Source organism: Dendrobates tinctorius, unplaced genomic scaffold (assembly GCF_039654945.1).
Source record: "Dendrobates tinctorius isolate UK_male_01 unplaced genomic scaffold, ASM3965494v1 ptg000064l, whole genome shotgun sequence".
In the NCBI taxonomy this organism is placed as follows: Eukaryota; Metazoa; Chordata; class Amphibia; order Anura; family Dendrobatidae; genus Dendrobates; species Dendrobates tinctorius.
The window spans coordinates 54,252,634-54,276,750 of record NW_027361732.1 but is presented as its reverse complement, the minus strand read 5'-3'; the positions used below and the strand labels follow the sequence as shown (position 1 = coordinate 54,276,750).

Genomic DNA, 24,117 nt, shown 5'->3' with positions numbered 1-24,117 from the left:
GAGTTTCTCCAAGCAGGATTCGATTCAAGCCTGGCACTGTCTTCTCTCAAATGATGTCCATCCTGTTCCAGCGAAAAATACCTTCCAAATCTCAGGTTAAGACCTTCTTACAGGAAGTGCCGCACCTTGTTCCTCCCTTCAAGATGCTTTTGGAGCCTTGGGATCTTAATCTGGTCTCAGGTGCCTTACAAGTGGCCCCCTTCAAACTCCTGTAGGACGTATCACTCGCCTTCTTTCTTGGGAAGTTGCCTTTCTCGTGGCAGTAACATCCAGTAGGCGGGTTTCGGAATTGGCGGCTTTGTCTTGCAAACCTCCATTTCTGGTCTTTCACCAGAGCAAGGTTGTGTTAAGGATGTCTCCAGCCTGCTTGACTAAGGTCGTTTCTTCTTTTCAACTGTATGAAGACATAGTCTTGCCCTCGTTCTGTCCAGCTCCGAGTCATCGTACTGAGAAGGCTCTCCGCACTTCGGATTTGGTGAAAGTACTCAGGAAATACATTTCTATAACAGCGCCTTTACGCAAATCCGATTCCCTCTTTGTGTTTCCAGAGCGACATAGAAAATGCCAACCTGCTTAAAAAGCTACAATAGCCAGATAGATCCGCTCTGCACTCCACAAAGCTTACCGTGTCAGAGGTCAGCCTATCCAGAGAGGCTCATGGAAAAATCCATTCGGTCAGTGGGGGCTTCCTGGGCCTTTCGGCATCAGGCGTTGGTACAGCAAGGCTGGAACTTGGTCCAGTCTTCACATGTTAATAAAGCATTACAACATTCATTCTCAAGCCTTTTCAGATGCTGCCCTTGGCAGACAAGTTCTGCAATCGACAGTAGCGCATCTGTAGACCAGATTAATCACTGGGTAGTTAGGGTTTCAGCTATTGTGCTGTTTCTCACCCAGGGACTGCTTTAGGACGTCCCATGGTCCTGTGTCCCCCAGTGAGGCAAAGAGGAAACAGGGATTTTTGTGTGTACTCACCGTAAAATCCTTTTCTCCTAGCCAATCATTGGGTAACACAGCACCGACCCTGTTAGTTTATTGACTTGTGGTTGTCCTTTGTGTCTTTGACATGTTGCATTCTTTGTGGCTATCTGTGAACTCCTACTGCTTTAGCAACGAGCTGGTTCAGGATGGAGCCAGCAGAGGGTGTACACTGCGGAGGAGGAGTCAATTTTTGTGTATTTGCTTAGTGTCCTCCTAGTGGCAGCAGCATGGCTCGGAGAAAAGGATTTTACGGTGAGTATACATAAAAATCCATATTTTGCACATTTTTCTATCAAGACCATGGAGTGCTGCCTTTGTTTTTTGAAACTAATATGTATACCGGATGTGCAAGATTCCTAATTTTTTTAATGACTAAAATATAAATAATTTGGTATTACTGATCATTTTTACTGTAGAATGAGTGCCATAAAAACAAAACCTAACAGCAATAACGGAATTGCATTTTTGTCTCCATTTGAAATTTTTTTTTCCCCATTTCTTTTTTCCTTTCATACTACATTATATACTAAAGTGAATGGTGTCTTGCAAAACTGCAACTCATCCATGCGAGAGCTAGTTTTCTGTTGGCCATGTGGGTGTAAAAATAAAATGTTATGGCGCAGGGATCAAAAGGAGGAAAAAATAAAATCACATAAAAAAAAATATTCCATTCTTTAAAGAGTACCAGTCTGAGACTGGATTTTTTCATTTAAGAAAACCGTGGGAAGCCGTACACAAATGAGTTTACTAAATAACTTTAATTAGAAAAAAAAATCCAAAAGTGCCCCTAAAGGACCCCACTTTCTAGCACAAGTCGGGTCCACACTTCCAGGTTGTGAGATCCTTCCATCCTGGCAAAGCAGAGGATCTGGCTTCTCTTAGTGAGATCTTTTGGAGTCTCGCTCTGCATACCAGTATTTCGCACCTGACTTTGTGTAGAAAACCTGGTCCTGTAGGGAAGGCAACAGGAGGAGATCCGGGTGGCCATGTTTTATAATTAACATTAATTAGTGAAATTGCCTTTCTGCGACTTCCCACTGTTTTCTTTAAGAAAAATGGAAGCCACAAATAGATATTCTTTAAACAGGGCTATTGTATTTTTGCAGTTTCCATGTTGGCCAGCAGGCTGCGCTGTAGACTGATAAAACACGTATTGCTTGCTATTTCCACCGTTGGAATTGTGGATGATACAGCAGTTGGTGCACAGAGATAAAAGCGGAGTGTTACTTGGATCGATAATGTCGCTTCTTCACTTCGGGGCTCTTTCCATGTGTGTTCCTCCAAATAGAGAGCGACCTACTACTGCCTACTGACCTGTTGTAGAAATGAATCACTGGTAATGAGTGGATATGGTGTTACGGGATGATGACTCGGTGATGTCACATAAATGGGATACGCTATAAACGTATGCTGCATGCGAGTCTAACCCTTGGTTAATAGTAAAATAAATTGTAGATGATGACGATCATGACGATGTTAAATCAGATCCACTGTTGAGCTGAAGCAAGTATAGCGTAAGGCTTGGTTCACATTGCGTTAGGGCAATCCTTTTAACAGACGCGTTTTTAAGCAGCACAATGTAACGGAAATGTTAACACACCCATAGACTTCCATTAGTGTAACGGATCCTAACGCATGTTAATATTGGCATGCGTTGCATTGGTCCGCTATTTTGTGATGCACCTTCCAACGCCGACTACAGTGTTTTTGGGTCCGGTACAGCAGCGAACGCACTGTGAACGGAAGCGTTATTTCTGCCATAGAACTCGCAAACGCAGGCAGATGCAAATCAAGCAAATTGTCCAAATTTAACCCTTCGTTGGATTATGGTCATGTGACAGGAAATATGATTTCAGCCATTTTGGCGCATACACTCTGCAGTCTGCAAACCCCAGCCACACTGTGTGCACCGTGTGATCGACTTGAGTCAATGTAAGTATAATTTTGCATATGTATATACATAATTTGAGTGTAGTGGCCGGCCAATGTATGTGTACTAAATGTAAGATTTTGTGTGTACACAGATGTCTGATACTGAGGGATCTACCCACAACAGCGTGTCTGCCACCTCCTCTGAATCGGTAAGGTCATGCCATTTATAAAAATTCCAAAAAAAAAGTTGTGTGGCACTCTAGTGTACTGAGGGGATTCACGTCCATTTTCTGTAGAATCCTTTACATTCTAGCTCTGCTTAAGGTATTCTGCATAGTGTAATCATGTTTCTATTTAATATTTTAGGAATCTTCTGAGCCAAAGCAAACCAGGCCACCCCCCCCAAAAAACAAGCGACTAAACATAGCAAAAAGGTAAATGCAAAAAATGTAGCCTTGTTGACATAAATAGCGACATGAATAGTAACTCTATCTTTTTTTAAAGATTCCAACCAAAAATGGGCTAACTACCTCCCAGCCTCGGCGTGTTGTCACCTCCTGTCGCAGTGGTATGAATTATCACACAGTCTGTTTTTTTTTTTTTTTTCACCAATTTAGTATTGAAGCAAAACAGTAAACAAACCACAAAATAATGCATAAACCCCTCAAAATAGAAACATTTTAGTATTCTAACAAACTACATTCATTACATTTCATTACATTAACCAAAACAACCAATAATGCATGGACCCCCCCACAAAAAATTTTAGTATAAGGGAAAAAAAAAACTAATTTTTAAAAATCTGAAATTGTAAAAAAAATTTAACAAGGGGGATTAGAGCATATAGTGGTCTAGGACATGTCATGAACGCAATCTGAACATATCCACTCTAATCCACTTCTAGTTTTTTTTTTTTTAAACTTGTGTTTGCATAGTCCAAGCAGCCATCCAAAAAAAAGAAGACACATTGATGTTGACGAAGAGCCCTTGGACATTGAAAATGAGACTCTGATAGCATTGGTGCATTCAAATCCTTCCATATGGGATCAGAGTGACAGCTCGCATAATGATATCAGTAAAAACCAGAGATTGCGGGAGAAAATTTGTGTGTTGGATCCTCGTTATCTGGAAAAGTCGACCTCCTCTAAAAAAGAAAAATAGGTAATTAATGGGCATGTGAAATAGATGTTAGTTCATTTAAATATTGTTCACAAGAAATAATATTTATTTTTTTGGTTTGTGTTTTTATTGTAGCTGATGCAGTCCATACCTGTTGGAGATCAATAAGAGACAGATTTGCCCGTGACTATCGGCACAGCCAAAACACCCCAAGTGGATCTTCAGGCAAACGAACCACCCCTTATGTTCACTACGAGCAATTGATGTTTCTGCAGGAAACATTGTCCCAGCGATCGTAAGTAAACAGTAATCTTAAGTGTGTGTGTGTTAGAAAATGTGTGTGTGCAACAAGTGTCTAAAATCCCCTTCTTTTAAAAAAAAAAAAAAAAAAATTGTTTTTTCGGTAGAACGGTCTGCAGTACAGCTGAGCCTCAAGAGCCGGCAATCTCACCAGGAAACAACCCAACAGACGGGCACTGAAGATGTGTCTGTCCTAAGCGAGCCACGATCAATGGACAGTAGTGTAGTACTGTGGCTCCTGTTGTCAGTGCCTGTTTGCAAGCACAGCGCGGACTCAAGCAATCAGCTGCCAAAGAAGAACTCGATGCCATAATAGTTGATGGACTTCAACGGTTAGAGGATCTGTGTCGCAGCGAACAGAGATAGAAGGCGGGAAATTAAGGACTCGCAATCGCGAGAATCAGTGTACGCAGCCAATGATTGGAAGCTCCTATTTTTATCTTATGTCCCTTTAGTGAAAAACATACCGCTGCACAGGAATTTACAGTCCCCGACAAAGGTTTAACGATCTCGTCGAGGAATTTTTGGCCCCTCAGGAACCCACTTCCTCTAAAACCAAAGTAAGTGTGAGCCATTGTACCATGGAGATGCAGTCGTACCAAGCGACAACACAACTCAGAGGCTAGGGTGAACCTTGTCTGGAAATGCACCGTCAATGTAGCAGTCCAACTTTCAGTTGTACAGACAATACGCCCGCGCATTACAATCTGTAAAAATATTTTGAATTTTACTCTTCGCCACGACAGCACCCACTGGAGGTATCGGATCGGCCCATTTGGAACAGGAAACCCTACAGGAAAGATAAAAGGGGCGGTCCGCCTTTCCTCCTCAGTTTTTGGTTTCCTGTTCCAAATGGAGCAGGATCCTGCAGGATCTTACCTGGGCCATGCATCCGCCTGTGCGGTCTCCTTGGGAACGGCAGGGGCTGCGGTCCGGAGGCAGCGTCGGGGGAGACTCCGTTTGACGGCTCCCCCCTCGTCTGGTGGCATAGTGGTAATGACCGGGTCCGGGGAGGGCCGCCCGGTCTTACCAGGGAGCGGGCCGGTCCGGCATCCGGGGGATCCCCCCCCCCATCCCATCCCATCGGTGGTGATATAGCGAGGATGGTGAGGCCATGAACGCGCGAGCCGCGCGTGTGACTAGCGGTGGCGCGGGAGCCGGCCGGCGCCCGACGCTCCTATACCCCGGAAGTAATGGTTGAACTTCCGGGGTAGGATGGCGATGACGCGGCGCATGCGCCCTGTGACAGGGCGACTTCCGGGGGCACGACAAGACTATAGATAAAACAGCGCCGCAGCGCTGCAACGTGGGAACCATGTCGTCCCCCGCAGAGTCGCAGACCCCAGCAGGGGATTCAGCTGGGGGCAACTCCACCAGGGACCGCAGCGCCAGGACAGAGACTGCCCGCAGGAGCGAGGCAGCAGAAACCCGATCCAAACCGTCTCAGCCATCCGAACCGGTATTAAGCTTCACTGGGTGAGTGTGCAAGTATATACTCTACCTATTAAGCTAACCTCCTCTCCCCCCCCCCCCCCCCTCTCTTTACCTTTGACCTCCCACTTCAGTCAAAGAAAAAAGGGAAAACAAAACATAAAGAATGCGCACTATGTTCAGAGCCTCTCCCTGACTCCTACCCCAAAAAACTCTGCAAACAATGCATGAAAGAGACCAGGCAGGGGTCGACGATATCTTCTAAGGATATCCGAGCCATAATTAGGGAGGAAATACAAGCCATCAACCGTGCCAGTACTCCCGCAGAGTCCAGTCATAAGAAACAGGTCATTGTTAGTTCACAGTCAGAGTCAGAACAGGAGTTAAACTCAGGCTCCGCATCCACGTCCTCATCGTCATCCTCGGAGATGGAAGCACGTGCATGTTTTCCACTGGACAGCGTAGATAACCTGGTAAAAGCGGTTAGAAATACTATGGGGTGTGAAGAGGAAAGGGGAGCCCAAACCGCGCAGGACATTGTTTGCGGGATTGGCAGATAAAAAGAGGAGACCATTTCCAGTGATACCGGCAATTAAGGATCTCATCAAAAGGGAGTGGAAAAAACACGACCAGAGGGGTTTTCTCCCATCCGCTTCAAAACGGAAGTACCCGTTCACTGATTAAGATCTATTAAAATGGACTAAAGTACCAAAGGTGGATGCCGTCATATCCTCCACTTCCAAACAGACCTCGATCCCGGTCGAGGACGCAGGATTGTTAGCAGACCCATTAGACCGAAAAGCTGAATCTTCGCTCAAAAGGTCCTGGGAATCCACCACCGGGGTATTCAAACCCGCAATAGCCAGCACATGTACTGCTAGATCAATGCTGGTATGGCTAGATCAATTAGACCAGCAGATTGAGCAAAGAGTGTCAAGGGAGAAACTGCGTGCAGCCATCCCATTGATAAGAGGTGCAGCTGCCTTTATGGCAGACGCTTCAGCGGACACCCTAAGACTGGCAGCGAGGTCGGCAGCCCTGGTGAATAACGCCAGACGCGCGCTGTGGATAAAGAGTTGGAAAGGGGATGCACAATCAAAATCCAAAATTAGTGCAACCCCATGCGAGGGTGAGTTCCTCTTTGGAAAGGCCTTAGACGAAATTCTCGCCAAGGCAAAAGAAAGGAAAAAGGCCTTCAGTGATTCTCCCATTCCGTTTTATAGGAAAACCTTTAAAAGACGGCCATTCGGGAGAAGAAGACAATCAGACAGAACGAGATGGGCCACGAAAGATGAAAAGCAGAAGGGTACCATCTTCAGAGGGCCAACATATAGGAGAGATAGAAATTAAGAGTTTAGACCCACCAGTTGGGGGTAGATTAAAATTTTTTTTTACCAAGTGGGAGCAAATTACTTTAAACCCATGGATTTTGAATATAATCAAGGAAGGAATGAAGATTGAATTCCTTCGAATCCCCTATGAGTTCTTTGTTATAACTCGCCTTAATTCCTCACTTCAGCAAAAGACTCTCGAAGACGAGATTCGAGTCCTACTAGCTAAAAAAGTTTTAGTTGATGTCCCTGAGGAACAACAGGGTAGAGGCTTTTACTCTCCCCTGTTTTTGGTGTCTAAACCAGACGGTTCCTTTAGAACCATTATTAATTTAAAGAAGCTAAATTCATTTATAAGAAATTATAATTTCAAAATGGAATCAATTAGATTCACTATAAAGCTTCTCTTCCCAAACTGCGTAATGGCAGGGATTGATTTAAAAGATGCTTATTATCATCTCCCTATACACAACAGATTCCAGAAATACCTAAGAGTCGCAGTGGAAGTCGAGGGAAGGATTCGTCATTTCCAATACGCGGCAATGCCCTTCGGGCTTTCCACGGCACCAAGAATATTTACCAAGGTGATGGCAGAAGTGATGGCCTACCTTCGCCAAAAGGACACACTAATTGTGCCATATCTAGACGACTTCCTAATAATTGGGAATTCAGTCAAACAATGTACGGAACGCGTGACTGACGCAATCTCCTCTTTTCAGAGCCTTGGCTGGATCATCAATATCCAAAAGTCCAGACTCGATCCGCAATCTCTCCAGACATTTCTAGGATTTCAACTAGATTCCTTGACCCAGAGATGTCTACTACCGCAGGTAAAAATCACCCTCACAAAACAAAAAATACAAGCAGCTATACATAAACCACGTGTATCCTTGAGAGGAGCAATGTCACTATTAGGATCACTAAATTCTTGCACCCCGGCAGTCCGGTGGGCCCAGTACCATGTCCGTACGCTGCAACACCAGATCCTCCAAGAGGATAAACGACATAGTGGTCATTTGCAGAGCAAAATAACCCTGTCACAAGAAGTCTTAACTTCCCTAGAGTGATGGTTAGACGATGACCATTTACGTTCAGGAGTACCATGGGTTATAGTTCCATCCTGTATCGTAACCACCGATGCCAGTCCCCAGGGCTGGGGAGCCCACATGGAGAATGGGTTTCATCAGGGAAGGTGGAGTAAAAAGGAATGCGATTACTCATCTAATTTAAAGGAACTAACTGCAGTGTTCTATGCTCTATACAACTTCCTTCCGCAGCTCCAACAGAAGCATGTAAGGATCCTATCGGACAACACCACCACAGTAGCATATATAAACAGACAAGGAGGAACTCGATCAGAGACCCTGATGTCTTCAGCGGCAAGAATTTTAAACTTAGCAGAAAACTATTTTTTGTCCCTCTCGGCCCTTCACATCAGAGGCGAGAGCAATCAAAAGGCAGACTTCCTAAGTCGACACACTTTACGACAAGGAGAGTGGTGCCTCAATCGAAAGGTCTTCAGGGACATAGTAGCCTCATGGGGACAACCCGAGGTGGACCTTTTCGCCACAAGGGAGAACAGGCAGATAAAAACGTTTGCCTCCCTATCTCCGTCAGATCACCCAGACATACTGGACGCCTTTCTAGTTCCATGGAATTTCAACCTGGCGTATGCATTCCCTCCATTGATCCTCCTACCTCAAGTAATTCGGAAGATCAGAGACGACAAAGCAAGAATAATCCTAATAGCACCGTTCTGGCCAAAAAGGCCATGGTTTTCGTGGCTGCAGATGATGTCAATAACAGATCCTTGGATTCTTCCAACTACCAATCTACTCTCCCAAGGCCCCTTTTTCCACCCTCAAGTGCTCAGCTTGCACTTGACGGCGTGGAATTTGAGAGGCAGTTATTGAGGATAAGAGGATTCTCGGAGTCCTTAATTACTACACTACTGCAAAGTAGAAAACAGTCCACAACCCAAATTTACACTAGAATATGGGAAAAAATTTCTTCAATTCCATACAGTACCTCATACAGCAGAAGTTCCGATAATCCCAATCTTGGAATTTCTGCAGAAGGGGAAAGACTTAGGCTTAGCAGTAAATACACTGAGAGTACAAATATCGGCATTAGGAGCATTATATGGCCATAATATAGCAGGCAACAAGTGGATAACTCGTTTCATTACAGCATGTGAACGAATAGCTCCAATCCACATACCCTCCGTCCCTACATGGGATCTAAATCTGGTCTTAGACGCCCTAACGGTAGACCCCTTTGAGCCGATCGACACAATACCCTTCAAATACTTAGCACTTAAAATGGCCCTCTTAGTATCACTGACCTCAGCTAGAAGAGTGGGTGATATCCAGGCCTTGTCAATAGATCCACCTTTTTTCCAAGAATACCAAGACAGATTGGTATTAAAACCAGACCCTGCCTACCTGCCAAAAGTGGCAACAAAATACCATAGATCTCAGGAGATACTCCTCCCAACCTTCTACAAAAATCCCTCTACTCCAGAAGAGCAGAAGTTCCATACTCTGGACGTCAAAAGAACTGTCCTAAAATGTATTGAGAGGTCCAACAGTTGGAGGCAGAGTAGGGCCCTGTTTGTTTCATTTCAGGGCTGTAAGAAGGGGCTTGGAGTCACGAAGAGCACCATTTCCCGGTGGATCAGAGAGGCCATTCGTTTAGCCTATTCCGCAAAAAACGAAGATCCTCCAGGGAACATCAGGGCGCATTCCACCAGGGCAATGGCAACCTCTTGGGCGGAGAAGGGAGATGTTCCGATTGAAACTATATGTAAGGCGGCAGTTTGGTCATCCCCTTCTACCTTCTATAACCACTACAGGCTTGATCTTTCATCAACCTCTGACTTAAGCTTTGGCAGGACTATCCTTAGCACGGTGGTCCCACCCAGGTGATGGTCTCTGGAATCTCTCCAGTGGGTGCTGTCGTGGCGAAGAGTAAAAAGCCGGATTACTTACCGGTAATGCTCTTTTAATGAGTCCACGACAGCACCCGTTCACTTCCCCCCCTAAAGATATCAATAATTAAAGTATATTAACCAAATAACGGATAAGAAAGATGTTAAAATAAGAGAACATTGCCTAATCCTTGGCGGTCCCTCTGGTACTCTGAAACGTAAAACTGAAGAGGAAAGGCGGACCGCCCCTTTTATCTTTCCTGTAGGGTTTCCTGTTCCAAATGGGCGGATCCGATACCTCCAGTGGGTGCTGTCGTGGACTCATTAAAAGAGCATTACCGGTAAGTAATCCGGCTTTTCATTAAGTTTGGCAATTTAGCCTTTGAAAGTTTTGGTTTACATTCTACAAGAACTCAATTTGAATACTTTATTAAATCCCTATGGGATCGCATGTTTCAAATGCCTACCAAAATTTTGTATTTCTGACTTGTTATTAAACTGTTTTATGCAAATTAATATTTGAAAATGTAATTTTGTTTTTAAGACACTGTAAACATAAACTAAAAATTTAGTGCATAGGATAACAGGCCATTAAACCAAAAGAAACAAAAATACACATAGTCCAAGAATCACAATCTACACACATTTCACATATGTCAATAAAAGAAAGATTGCGAAACATTATCACACATGGCTGTTTTGCCTTGGAACCTGACCTACATTATCAGAATAATTGGCAAATTGATCCCCTATTTGCATAATCTCAACTGGTGAACGAGCAGTAGACGACTCAATGCTCATCAGGTTCGACTCGCAGTCATCGGGGTCAACTAGCAGGGGTTCACGTCTGGACACAAAATTGTGCAGACAGATGCAAGCATTAACTAAACGATCCACATTTTCAGGTTGCAGTTGCATACAAGATAATAAAATCCGCCATTTTGTTGTCAAAATACCAAAAGTGTATTCAACATAACATCTTGCCCGGCTCAAGCGTTAAATATGCATTTAGTGTTTAGACTGCGGCTTGAGTACAGCTTTATTAGATTTCTTCCTAGTTGGAACGCCTCATCCCCAACTAAAACAAACAGCAAAATTGGGCCTTCCGTGCCTGGTAGAGGTTGTGCTGAGGGTATGTTGAAGCGGTTGCTGTACAGACCTTTCCCCATGTTTGACTCTTTGAACACTTGTGAATCGTTGGTCGGACCATATGCACCGATATCAACTGCAACAAAGCGGTATCTAGCATCCGCCATAGCCATTAACTATGGTCCACTATACACGGCTTTTTGAATCCGGATATGCTTCCCGTCCATGGCACCAATGCAATTGGGAAAATTTGCCACATCCTCAAAGCTTTTGGCAATGGATAGCCATATTTCTGGTGTTGGTGTCAGTAGTACAAGGGGATGTAAGGCTACTTTCACACATCAGGTTTTCGGCGTCAGGCGCGATCCGGCGTCGTGCCGGAGCGCCGGATCTGGCAAATATTTCTTAAAACCGGATGTGACGGATCCGTTTTTCTGCCGGATCCGTCTTGTTCTTCACAGACAAAACCGGATCCGTCTCATCCGGTTCATCCGGTTTTTGTTCCGTTTTTCGATGGATTACGCCGGATCCGGTTTTTAAAATCGCCCCTTGTGGCCTTCCGAACGGGATTGGCTACTGAAAAACTATATATAGCATGTTCCTACAGCCCTTCTTTGACAGGTTGGAGAGGAGAAAGTGCAGGTTGGAGAGAAGAGCAAGTTACTGGCGAAGATGGATGTTGTGATTGGAAATATTTTGAAGAATTTGGCGGATTTTACAGCGGAGGCGAATCGTTTGAGGGTGATTGTTCTGGAGAAGGAGAGAGCGAGACAGCAGCGCATCAGGCATCGTAGACGACGTTTGTGGATCCACCCCATCACAGCCAAGAGAATGACGCGTGGGGTCTATTCTACACTCTGCATGGACCTTAGACGAAACCCGGAGAAATTTTTTGGATATGTTAGGATGAAAATGGAGAATTTTGATTACTTGGTGGAGCGCATTGCACACCTCATAAGAAAAGCGGACACCTATTGCCGCTACTCCGTTTCACCCGCAGAGCGTCTGATGGTGACTTTAAGGTAAGCCACATTTATTGGATGTGCTCGCATCAGAGCACACTTTCACTGCAATCTTGTTGGTGGTAGTTTGTATCTCCAAGTGTTATAGCTGAGTTTTGGTATGTAATGCTGTGATTTTAAACTAATTGATTGTTTTTTAATTCCCCACAGATTTCTTGCAACTGGAGAATCCCTTTCGTCACTGCATTTCCAGTACAGACTCGGGATTTCCACCATATCTGGAATAGTGAAGTACACATGCCGTGCACTGTGGGACTCCTTAGCTGAAGAGTTTTTACCAGAGCCCACAACAGAGAGGTGGATTGAAATTTCAGAAAAGTTTCAACAGATATGTCAGTTTCCCAACTGCTTGGGCGCTGTGGACGGGAAACATATCCGCATTGTAAAGCCAGCCGGATCGGGATCGGAATATTTCAATTACAAGAAATATTTTTCCTTTGTCCTCATGGCCATCGCTGACGCGGAATACAAATTTATTGCTGTTGATATTGGGCCCTATGGCCGCTGCAATGACTCTCAAGTTTTCAAACTGTCTGCCATGGGGCGTAAACTGTATGGAAACACCATCCAGTTCCCACCCCCTAGACCGCTGCCGCAAACATCTGGTCCACCTATGCCATTTGTCTGTGTAGGGGATGAAGCCTTCCAGCTGTCAGAACACCTTTTGAAACCGTACTCTAGCAGAGGATTGTCAAGAACAAAACGCATTTTTAATTACCGCCTCACAAGAGCAAGAAGAATGGTTGAATGTACCTTTGGTATTCTGACAGCCAAATGGCGGGTCCTATTGACTGCGATCAACCTCAAGACAGAAACTGTGGACGAGGTGATCAAAGCGTGCGTGGTACTCCACAATTTTGTTATCTGCAAGGAACCCATTTCCATTGAGGACACCTCTGAAGAAACCACCTTGCAAGATTACCATGACATTACCACTAGAGGTTCTGTGACGGTTTCAGTAATGAGGGACAATTTTGCACTATACTTTGTCACCTCAAGGCAGAGTACACTGGCAGGATGACAGAGTGTGAAAGATTTGTACCCTTAACCAAACTTGTGTACAAACAGTATATACCTTTGCCAACCAAAGTTGGCTATCTTGTCATGGTCTTACTATTTTTACCTTTAGGCCACAGGTGTGTACCTGGTTGTGTTTTATGCAAAGTATTTCACCTTTTAACAAAAGTTGTGTACATTGTTAGGAAATCACCAACAATAAACACAACTTTTTAGGTGAAATACTTTTGCTTCAAACACAACCAGGAACACAACTGTGGCAAAAAGGTCAAATTTACCCACAGTTATATACCAGGTTTTGAATACCTTTTGACCTTTGAAATTATTTAACCTTTTTTTGTAAACATATTTCGCCGCAGAAAGAAATGACAGACAACCATTGTAAAAGTAATTTAACTTTTATTTAAATTTTTTTTTTTTTTTTGTAAAATGTTTTTAAAGTTAAAAAAACTTTTTGAATAAATGTTTGAAAACAAACAAATGACCATTTTTATTAAAAAAAAACATTACAACTCGGTGTAGTGTGGGGTGGAAATACTGCTGGAGGGGCTGCGGGACACTTCGACACTGGGAGTGTGGAGAGAGGACTGGGATCGTGGTGGGGAAGGAACAGTTAGAGGTGAAGGTGTTGAAAAAGCTACAGAATGGGTGGACATGTGGGAGGCAGAAGAGGTGGTGGGCGGTGGAGTGGAGGGTTGGGCAGGGACTGTAGGAGCAGATGATGTTGATGGAAAGTTGTATGGGGAAGGAGTTTGGTACGGGGCAGGTTGCTGGAAGTGGGGAGATGTCTGGTACTGGGGAGGTTGCTGGTACTGGGGAGGTTGCTGGTACTGGGGAGTTTGCAGGCACTGGGGAGGTTGCTGGTACTGGGGAGGTTGCTGGTGCTGGGGAGGTGGATGGTATGTAATAGGAGGGGGAGGATGGAAAGTGGCTGGAGGGGGTGCAGGTGGAGGAACTACTGTGGTGGGAGGAGGAGGTTGGGAGGTAACGTGCTGGAGAGCACTGTGGCATGAATGCATTACATGCATCTGCTGGGTAGGAGAGAGCGTTTCCATGCGCTCCACAACAGACCTGAAAAAGGTGTGGTTTTGCGAAGATCTTGCTTCTGAATACATGGTTTGCAGAAGTGTCTTCACCTCCAGAATGCTGGAGTTGATCTGCTGAAAGCCTGCGGAGATTTGCTCTGACAAGACTTTTAGACAGTTCTGGAAAGATGCATTCAGATGCAAGAACTCTGGCGCATAAGTCTTTTCCTGACCCCTCTGCCGCTGCCGCCCAGTACCCGCAGGTGTACTATAGGTGGCAGGGGCAGAAGGGTGAGGTAAAGGGAAAGCGATCTCCTCACCAGCAGCTTCATGTAATGTAGGCGGCCACGATGCTCCTGTGCTGGTGGATGGGACAGATGGGTCGAATGTGTGGGAAGGCTGGGAAGGTGCAGATGTACCGGGGCGGTCGAAGTGTCCCTCGGTGCCGGTCTCCTCAGGGATCGCCTCAGAAGGGTCCAATCGTGCAGCCTCCCGAGTGCTGCTCACCGTGCTGTGGAATAAAGAGAAAAAAAAACAATTAAAATAGTGACATGGTATGGCCCTGGCTGAAAAAACAAAGTTACATCTAAAAATTTTTTTGTCACATGTGGTGTTCAGCATGCTGCTCCAATTGGGTGGTGGTGCTGATGGTGCTGCTGCAGATGTCTCCTGCCTTCTCCTGCTCCTGGTTCTTGGCTTGGGTGGCATGTTGGGTGTGGATGAGGGTCCCACTGTCTTGCTTTTATATATGTCTTGTGGGCAGAGCTACTGAGCATGCTCAGACCAAAAAAAACGGATCCGGCTGTCGCCGGATCAGGCGCATTGCGGCGCTCATAGGCTTTCATTGTGTGAAAAAGCCGGATACGTCGTGTCCGGCTTTTTCGCCGGAGACAAAAAACGTTACAGTAGCCGTTTTTTCCAGACGCCGGATTGCGACACATTGCCGGATCCGGTGAAAACCGGATGAAACGCATGGCCATCCGGCTCGATCCGGCTCTAATGCAAGTCAATGGGGGGAAACCGGATCCGGCATTGCATTTCGCCGGATCCAGTTTTTGTCAAAAGCGCAGGATCGCGCCTGACGGCGAAAACCTGATGTGTGAAAGAGGCCTTAGTTGTTCAAAATGGCATCACAGGTTTCATGAACAAGTTGGCAAAATTAGATTTGCCCAGCCGAAATTGGAAGTGCAGTGAGGCTCTCCCGTAGCCAGGTATCTATGAACAAAAATCTATGTCATGACAAAAATGGGCATAGGGTGCAGATTTAACAAAAGCTAAGATTTTTCTGATAGCAAACAAAAAGTAAGCTGAAAATGGATATTACACAGTATGACAGTAGGCTACGTGTAGGAAAGAACAAGTAATGCACAACGGTAATTACATTACATCTTGTCTTTGCCATCACCTGGCACAATGTTAAGAAATCAAAGGGAAATTACCTCAGGGTCACCACTAAACGTTCTTCCGCAGAAATACTTTCCTGGAAAGTGCTGTGTTGATGACGTATCTCATCCTTGATATGCGACAGCAGAATATCAAACGTTTTAATTGTCATTTGAAGATAACACTGAAATTTAAAGGGATGATCATGAAGTTGAACATTGAGGGTGTGAAAGGCACCATATGTTTTCCGGAATAAATTTGCTTCATGAATCCAATATCTCCTCCAGGAAATACGCCATCTCTGATGACGTCGCAACTGCATCAAGCGAAATCTTACAAGCTGAGACACAAACATCTTGCTTGCAGCAGAAGTACACTCTATGCTTCCAAAATGGAGAATATGTCCACCCACACACAACGCTAACGAAAAAAAAAAATTGGAACAACTTTATTGACAGTTCCTGAATGCATACAAACGGATGCTTCAGGAACGGACACCAAAATGACCTAACGCAGTCACATGCGTTAACGCGATGGCAAAAATACACCAAATTGGCTCATTTTTACCACATCTGTTTATCGGATCCATTAAACGAATTCCACTAAACGTTATGTGAACCTAGCCTAACATAAGACAGACATGTTATTTCTGTCATTTTTGTTTTTGAATAATATTGATTCTAGAGGAAAACTGTCAAAAGAAATCACTCAAAGGTGGGGAAGGTGGTAAATCGCTCCAATATCTAACCTGCCTGGTTGTACTGCTGTCATCTGGGAGGCTGACCGCCCGCCATCTCTTCTTCCCCACATGGCCAATTTCCGGGTTTTGGTCATTCCTCCCCTTCTTCCAGGAGCCATAACTTTTTTTTATTTTTTTATTATTCTGCCCACATAGCCATATGAGGGCTTGTTATTTGTGTAACGAGTTGTGCATTTGAATGATCCCTTTAACCCCTTAGGCTAGTTTCACACTAGCTTATGGAGGAGCTGCGGACGGCTGCGGGCTTCCTCCGCGAAGCTCTGCCCCCGGCCGCACCTCCTCTGTTTAGCTCCGCCTCTGTCTGCATGCGGCCTGCGTACCCTATCTTTAGAATTGGGTACACAGGCCATGCCATTGAATGCGTATGCCTGCGCATGCGTCTTTTTGACGTTGCTGCGACCGCACCAAAATGCAACATGCTGCGTTTGGCACATGTCGCCGCACCGTCAAAACGATGCATGCAGAGCTCACCTCAAAGCCAACATGTCAGCTGTTATAAACAGCGATCCGCTCGCGCCTATTAACTAGTTAAATGCCGCCGTCAAACGCTGACAGCGGGCATTTAACTACCGCTTCCGGACGCCGGGCCGGAAGTGAGCGCATATGATTGGGGGTCGGCAACGCGTTGCCTTGACAACCAGAGGTCTCATAGAGACCTCTATGGTTGTTGCAGGCACGTTGCTATGAGCACCACCCGATGGTTGGCGCTCATAGCAATGCAGTAAATCTACATATGGGCGATCTGCTCATCGCCCATATGTAGCAGAGCCGATCAAGTATGGCATGCTTCTAGCGTCCTATGGAGGCTATTGAAGCATGCCAAAAGTAAAAAAAAAAAAAAGTTTAAATTAAAAAAATAAAAAAAATCTAAAAGTTCAAATCACCCCCTTTCGCCCCAATCAAAATAAAGCAATAAAAAAATCACATATTTGGTATCGCCGCTTTCAGAATCGCCCGATCTATCAATAAAAAAAGATTAACCCGATCGCTAAACGGCATAGCGAGAAAAAAATTGAAAACGCCAGAATTACCTTTTTTTTCGGTCGCCACGACATTGCATTAAAATGCAATAATGGGCGATCAAAAGAATGTATTTGCACAAAAGTGGTATCATTAAAAACGTCAGCCTGGCACTCCAGAAATAAGCCCTCACTCGACCCCAGATCACAAAAAAATGGAGACGCTACGGGTCTCGTAAAATTGCGCTTTTTTTTTTTTTAAGCAAACTTTGGAATTTTTTTTCACCACTTAGATAAAATAGAATCTGGACATGTTTGTTGTCTATGAATTCGAAATGAGCTGGAGAATCATAATGGTAGGTCAGTTTTAGCATTTAGTGAACCTAGCGAAAAAGCCAAGCAAAAAATAAGTGTGGGATTGCACTTTTTTTTTTTTTGCAGTTTCACCGCACTTGGAATTTTTTTCCCGTTTTTGAGTACAGGACATGATAAAACCAATGGTGTTGTTCAAAAGTACAACTCATCCCACAAAAAATAACCCCTCACGTGGCCAAATTGACAGATAAATAAAAAAATGGCTCTGGAAAGAAGGGGAGCGAAAAACGAAAAATTGAAAAAAGCTCAGGGAGTTAAGGGGTTAATTTTACCACTTGGGTCACTGAAAAATGGGGAAAAAAATTCCAAGTGCTGTGACACAGCAAAAAAAAAAATTTATGTAATTCTGACAATGTTTTATAGGAATTGTTTTCACAGTGTACATTCTATGACTTTTGGCATCATGATTGTCCAGATCACTACAGCTACAGTGATAATAAACGTGTCCAGTTTTTTTTTTTTTCCATTTTAACTGTGAAAAAAAAAACAAAGCTGAAATTTATAAGAAATTTTAGAATTTTTAACGGTCTCCATTTTCCCCAAACCATAATGTTTTTAGTTAATGAAGCGGTGTGAGGGCTTATGTCTTGGCTGGGCGAGAGAGTGTTTTTTATTCCATTTTGAGATATGACATTCTTGCTTCACTTTTTTGTTTTGTGATTTTGCAGTGATAAAACCTTCCACAATTTTTGCATTTTTTAAAAAGTTTCAGTTTACGGTGTTTGTTACTAGTTGATTCTAGATTTTGATAATTCAGACTTTTATGGACACAGTAATGTGACGTGTCGTGTTTAGCTATTTTTTTATGTCTAAATTCCCTTTGAGGGGGGAACAGAGGTGATTTGGATTTGTATGTGTTTAATTTTCTTTTCATAAAACTTGTGACAGTCACGTAGGTCTTCAACAGAGCATCGGCTGTCATAGCTACTCATCGGCGACGAGGTCGCTGGGCTGCTCATGGGCGCATAGAATAACGCTCCCCCATGCCAGTGCATCGTTAATCCTGCTGTTAGAGATTGATAGCGTCCTTTAACAGGTTGACGACTGGCAGAGCTCCACGCGGGACTGTTAGAGGCAGGTCCTGGCACACAGTCATGATTTTCCGGGTATTGTGCAGGCTCAGCCTGTGAGCCTGCTCCTGACTTGTACCATTTGTGTACAGCAAATGTCGGAAATGGGTTATTCACATTTTCTGATATACCAAACTTTATTTTGTAATGTCCGTGACCCTGTAGTATTGTTCTAATAGACGAAACACATCTGTCAGAATTTCTTATGCTGGACTGGAGCCTTGGAGTTTTGATTCACTGCATATTTGTACTTTTCTTGACAGCAATTTGGAGATATTGATGACTGCCAGATAGACGACACCTCTCTCCGTGCAGTAATCGCCTTCAAAACCAGAACAGAAGCTGAGGCCGTAAGTGTCTGTTATCCACGAGCCGGTGACCACTTTCTTCACTTAATCCGTCACTCACAACTCTTCGTATTCTTCACCTGTTAAATGTAGAGGTGTACCATGTGCCATTTTCTGGTTACTTATCCTAGTCCCTGTCACTAGGGTCACTCAAAATGAAATATGTGATCCTAGTAAGGATTTTCACTGCAATGTAAATAGTTTGGACACTGAAATGATTATTAACCTGCTACACTGTTAGTGACATGAGCGTTGTGTGCTACCATAAAACAGGTTCCTACTAATGTAACATTATGTTTTTCACCTCCCAGACAATTAGTAATATCGTAGATAAGCCATGTCAGAGATGGTTTTCATGGGTGTCATGCACTCATTCATTATCCATTTATGCACGATGTTACCCCAATTCCATGGGAATGTTTTTGGGTTTTTTTGGCTAGATATTTTTTTTTTTTGTAGATCCACTTTGATTTGCAGATGTATTATATACACGACAAAGGGAACACCCTGTTTTGGGAGGGGAGCTATTTACATCTGGGTGTCATCTACTTTCCATCATTATTATTCTTAAATGTAAAAAAAAAAAGGATTTTCTTCATGAGAGGTGGGAAACTGTGTAGTACATATGTCTAGCTGTTATGCAGGGAAATGATGGTCTGAAGACTTTTTCCAATTTGATACATTTGAGTCCCATCTGTCCCTCTAAAACGGGTGCAGAACGCCAGTCCTCCAGGACCACCAACACCGGCACATGGGATGATTCCAACACCTTATGCAATGCTAAGGAAATCCTGAAAACATGCACTGTTAGTGGCCCTGGAGGACTGACATTGTGCACCCCTGCTCTTAATACTTGGGTATTCTAAAAAAAAAAAAAAGATTAGTATTTGATATATTCGCAAAGCTCCATTTTTTTCCTGTGGACATTGAGGAGTTAAATTCTGTTTTCAAAGCTTGCCCTGTATGATCTTCTGATTAGCCCATGAACAGGAGACTTGTGAGCTGCATGGTAAAGAGGTCTTCAAATATATCATAAATTTATATGTAGAGATTTAAAATTTATATGGCCGGACTCCAGTATCACACAATTCATGGTCGGCTGCTGTTGAACATGTAATTGTTTCTACATTTCACATTATGCTGTACTTTAGGAGCATGCTATAAATCTTGGCTGACTTTCCCGGTTATTTGGGTATGTTGCTAACACTGATTTATGTTGCTTCATGTTACTTTAATTTGAGCATACAATTTCCAAAGCAGCCGCTTTGTGCAGGTGGCACCGAGCAAGATTTGAGTACTTTAATACTACCTCTTCTCAGTTTTCAATTACCCTGGCTGTTCTTCAAAGGTTATTTGTCTTTCCAGCGACTGCAGGTCACACTGGTGATTCCTTTCCCATTTTGCTTTTTTTTTTTTATTATAAATAAGTGCTGTATTAATCTGTCCTGATTATCCGCTGCTGCGGCTCACGTGTTTACACGATGGGACAAAAGCATCCTGTTTCTTCACTTATCCGGACGTTATGTTTTAGAAATCATATGTACACGGTCCGCTCTCATGAAGTGCATGTTTCCTGCCCTTGACTTCGCCTTTTATTTATGTGATAATTTAGGCTGCAGTTCACGGAGCTCATTTCAAAGGACAGAACTTAAAACTAGCCTGGAGTAAGCCAATTACAAACCCGAGTAGCGCAGAAGTGGAAGATGTAGAACCAGAAGAGGAAGAAGTAAGTCTTTTACAATGACCTCTTCCAGGGATACCTTACATGTCAATCCCTTCTTTCACAGGAAATTAGTACGCAGTGTATGTAAATGTTTTTCTGTCTCTCGCGCTTTTTCTGTCTCTCGCGCTTTTTCTGTCTCTCGCGCTTTTTCTGTCTCTCGCACTTTTTCTGTCTCTCGACAATTCAAACTGCCAAAAACCTTATTCATAATCTTTAACAATGCAGGAAATGAAGAGTCCTTTGGCTCTTTGTCTCATTATATATTATGGGAGCAATGCAAGACTACAATAGTCAAGGCAAGAAAAACTGGGGTAATAAAGGGAATATATTTCAGTTTGCACAAACTTTACGACAAGTGATGCAGTGGAAACCATGAGTAAATAATATGATCCGCTCTGAAATGACTACGTTTGAAGGAAATACAATTGAAAATGACTACAAATTGATGAAGTCTTTTGAAAATCTGTCTTTAATTGTACAGTGTTCCAAATTATTATGCAAAAAATATTTCCTCATATTTTCTCTAAATTACCTAAATGAATTGCAGTCATTGTTATTTTCCAGTCATCTAATATTCTAGTATAATTGCAATGTTTTTGAACAGACTGCCTGTGAAAACAGTATATTTTTAAAAATGAGAAACACTCAAAATGCATGTTCCAAATTATTATGCACAGCAGAGTTTTCAACCTTTTTATTTTTATTTTGAGCAAAAAAATGGTTATTTGTGAAATTATAAGCATTATCAGCTTATTACAAAATGAAATCAAACAGTTTTCAAGTCAAAACTTTATTCTAGGTGAGGTTACATTTGCACATAGGACCCCTTGTTCGAAAGAAGCGTCTGAACTCTCTCGTCCATTGAATTTGTCAGTTTTTGGATGGTTTGTGCTTCAATTGTTTTGCATGTGGACAGAATACCCTCCCAGAGCTGTTGCTTAGATGTGAACTGCCTCCCGCCATCATAGACACTCCTTTTGATGATGCTCCAGAGGTTCTCAATGGGGTTGAGGTCAGGGGAAGATGGTGGCCACACCATAAGTTTGTCCTTTTTTATGCCCATAGCAGCCAGAGATGCAGATGTGTTATTTGCAGCATGAGACGGTGCAATATCATGCATGAAAATGATCTTGCTGCGGAAAGCACGGTTCTTCCTCTTGAACCATGGCAGGAAGTGCTGTTTTAGAAACTCCACATAGATTATGGAGTTCATCTTTACCCCTTCAGGGATCCTAAAGGGGCCAACAATTTCTCTCCCCATGATTCCAGCCCAAAACATTACTCCACCTCCTCATTGTTGGTGCCTTAGCCATGTTTTCATGGGGTGTCCATCAACCAGCCATCCTCCACTCCATCCATCTGGACCATCGAGCGTTGCACGGCACTCATCGGTGAACAAAACAGTTTGGAAGTCAGTCTTCATGTATCGTTTGGCCCACTGGAGCCGTTTCTACTTGTGTGCAGTGGATAGAGGTGGTCGACAGGATGGCTTACGCACAGCTGCAAACCTCTGAAGGACCCTGCATCTTGTTGTTCGGGGGACGTTGGAGGCACCAGCAGCTTCAAAAACTTGTCTGCTGCTATGACAAGGCATTTAACCTGACGCAATTGCCTGTTGGAAAGAGTCCTCAATTTTTCCTTATCAGCACGCACACGTGTGTGCTGGGAATCAGCTACATACTACTTCTTTCCCATTTTAGCAAAAAATGTAGGCTGCTTAATAATGTGGAACAGCCTTCTTAAGTAGTCTTGCCTTTATTTGGACACACCTGCCAAACTAATTTGCACAGGTATCTGCAATTGCTTTCAGTGATATAAAGAGCCCTGTCACACAATCACCATCAATGAGTTTAAATGACAAACAAAAAAATTCTAACCTTATCACTCCTAAACTCTTTTTGCATAATAATTTGCAACACAGTTTATTTATTTTGTGCCTAGGAGTGAAGGTGGTGGTAGGTTGGGGTACTTGTATGCTGTCTATATACTTGAGGTTTGCTAAATATTTAGGCATGACTTTTTAAGAGCAATAATAAAAGAATGTTTAAATTCTATTAAAAAAAAAAAAATAAAAAATAAAAATGGCTAATTTATTTTAAAAAAAGGTTTGTCCTGTTGGATTAATTGTTAATTTTTCACTACTAAATATGTTGATTCACTTTCTAATGGGTCATAGATATCTGGTAAGGGCCATTACTGCTCTCTCTACTGTAATTGTGGTACATCTGTCCCAGGTTGTGAGGGAGCAAGGGTTTAATCTGCTTGGATACGCCGGATGACAGACCCCATACAAGCTGTCGTGGGGTCACTGAGTTTTCTTAGAAACATATTCACATAAGAGGTTTTTATTTTTTTTACTCTGCAGTTTACAGAAGAGACTCCTGTGGATGACTCCTTCCTGCAGGATGATGATGAGGAGGAAGAAGAAAATGAGTCTCGTTCTTGGAGAAGATGATTTCCTTGGCCTTCCTGATTGAGCTCTCGATATCTGGACTGATGTTTAGTTGAACTAAGGTTCTTTTTCATGGGATGTTTTCCCTGAATTTCCGTGTGAAAAGAGATGTTGGACAATTGGTTTGAACAGCTAACTTAAGACTTGAAAGCCTTCTGTAGTTGTCACATTTCAGTAAATGATTGCATAATGCATCATCACAGACACATATGCAATGGTTTTATTACATACACTTTGCCGAGTGTACAATTTAGTTTGTTTTAATTTAAGGAACTTGTGAAATGCAAGTAAATTTTTCCCTAAAAAAACATTTGCTTTAAAATCTATAAATGTTTTCAGACACGAGTAGATGACCGCCAACAATGATCTCAGTTGTTACGTATACATAATGCATAGTGTAGGCTTTACGATGTAGTAGCCTTTTTGTTCAGCTCCTTTTGTGTGCGTAATTTATGTATTGGGTTTTAATAACGTTGTACAAATGCTTTGCAAATAAGTCCGTGTGACTTAAGTATGTTAAAAAAAATAAAGTGGAATGGTCCAAGAAAGATAAAAACAATAATAAATATCCAACTCTGTTGACAAATGGCAAAAAAAGAGAAAAAAAGAAAATATGGAAAAAAAAGAAAAAAAAATAACTAACCATTCCCAGTTGTTTTAACTGTAAAGAGTTTATGCTGTTATGATGAATTAAACCTCTGAATTTCCATGTGCAACATTTTCTGATCTGGAAAGTACGTAGTCTTGACATCGTGACCTAGTGCCTGATCTGAGGCAGAGACGTGTAATATATATGGGCCATCTTCCACCCAGGCAGAGGATAACAAGCCAGAAAAGTAGAAAACAAGATGTTGGTGAGTAACATCTTGGTGATTTATGAACTTTCAGTATTTAATGGGCACATGTTCGCTAAAAACTGTGAAATAAATTAG

General features: G+C 43.0%; 1 protein-coding gene across 2 annotated transcripts in view; it reads left to right on the top strand.

The window, feature by feature from the left end:
• RBM26 (RNA binding motif protein 26) overlaps positions 1–23,892 on the top strand; it is a 193,445-nt gene extending 169,553 nt beyond the window's left edge. For both annotated transcript variants that reach the window (XM_073580438.1, XM_073580437.1), the window contains exons 21-23: positions 18,927–19,013; positions 20,623–20,736; positions 23,099–23,892. In XM_073580438.1, coding sequence (XP_073436539.1) covers positions 18,927–19,013; positions 20,623–20,736; positions 23,099–23,188 — 291 coding nt within the window. In that variant the 3' untranslated portion in view covers positions 23,189–23,892. The remainder of the gene's footprint in view (positions 1–18,926; positions 19,014–20,622; positions 20,737–23,098) is intronic.
• The last annotated feature ends 225 nt before the right edge of the window (positions 23,893–24,117 follow it).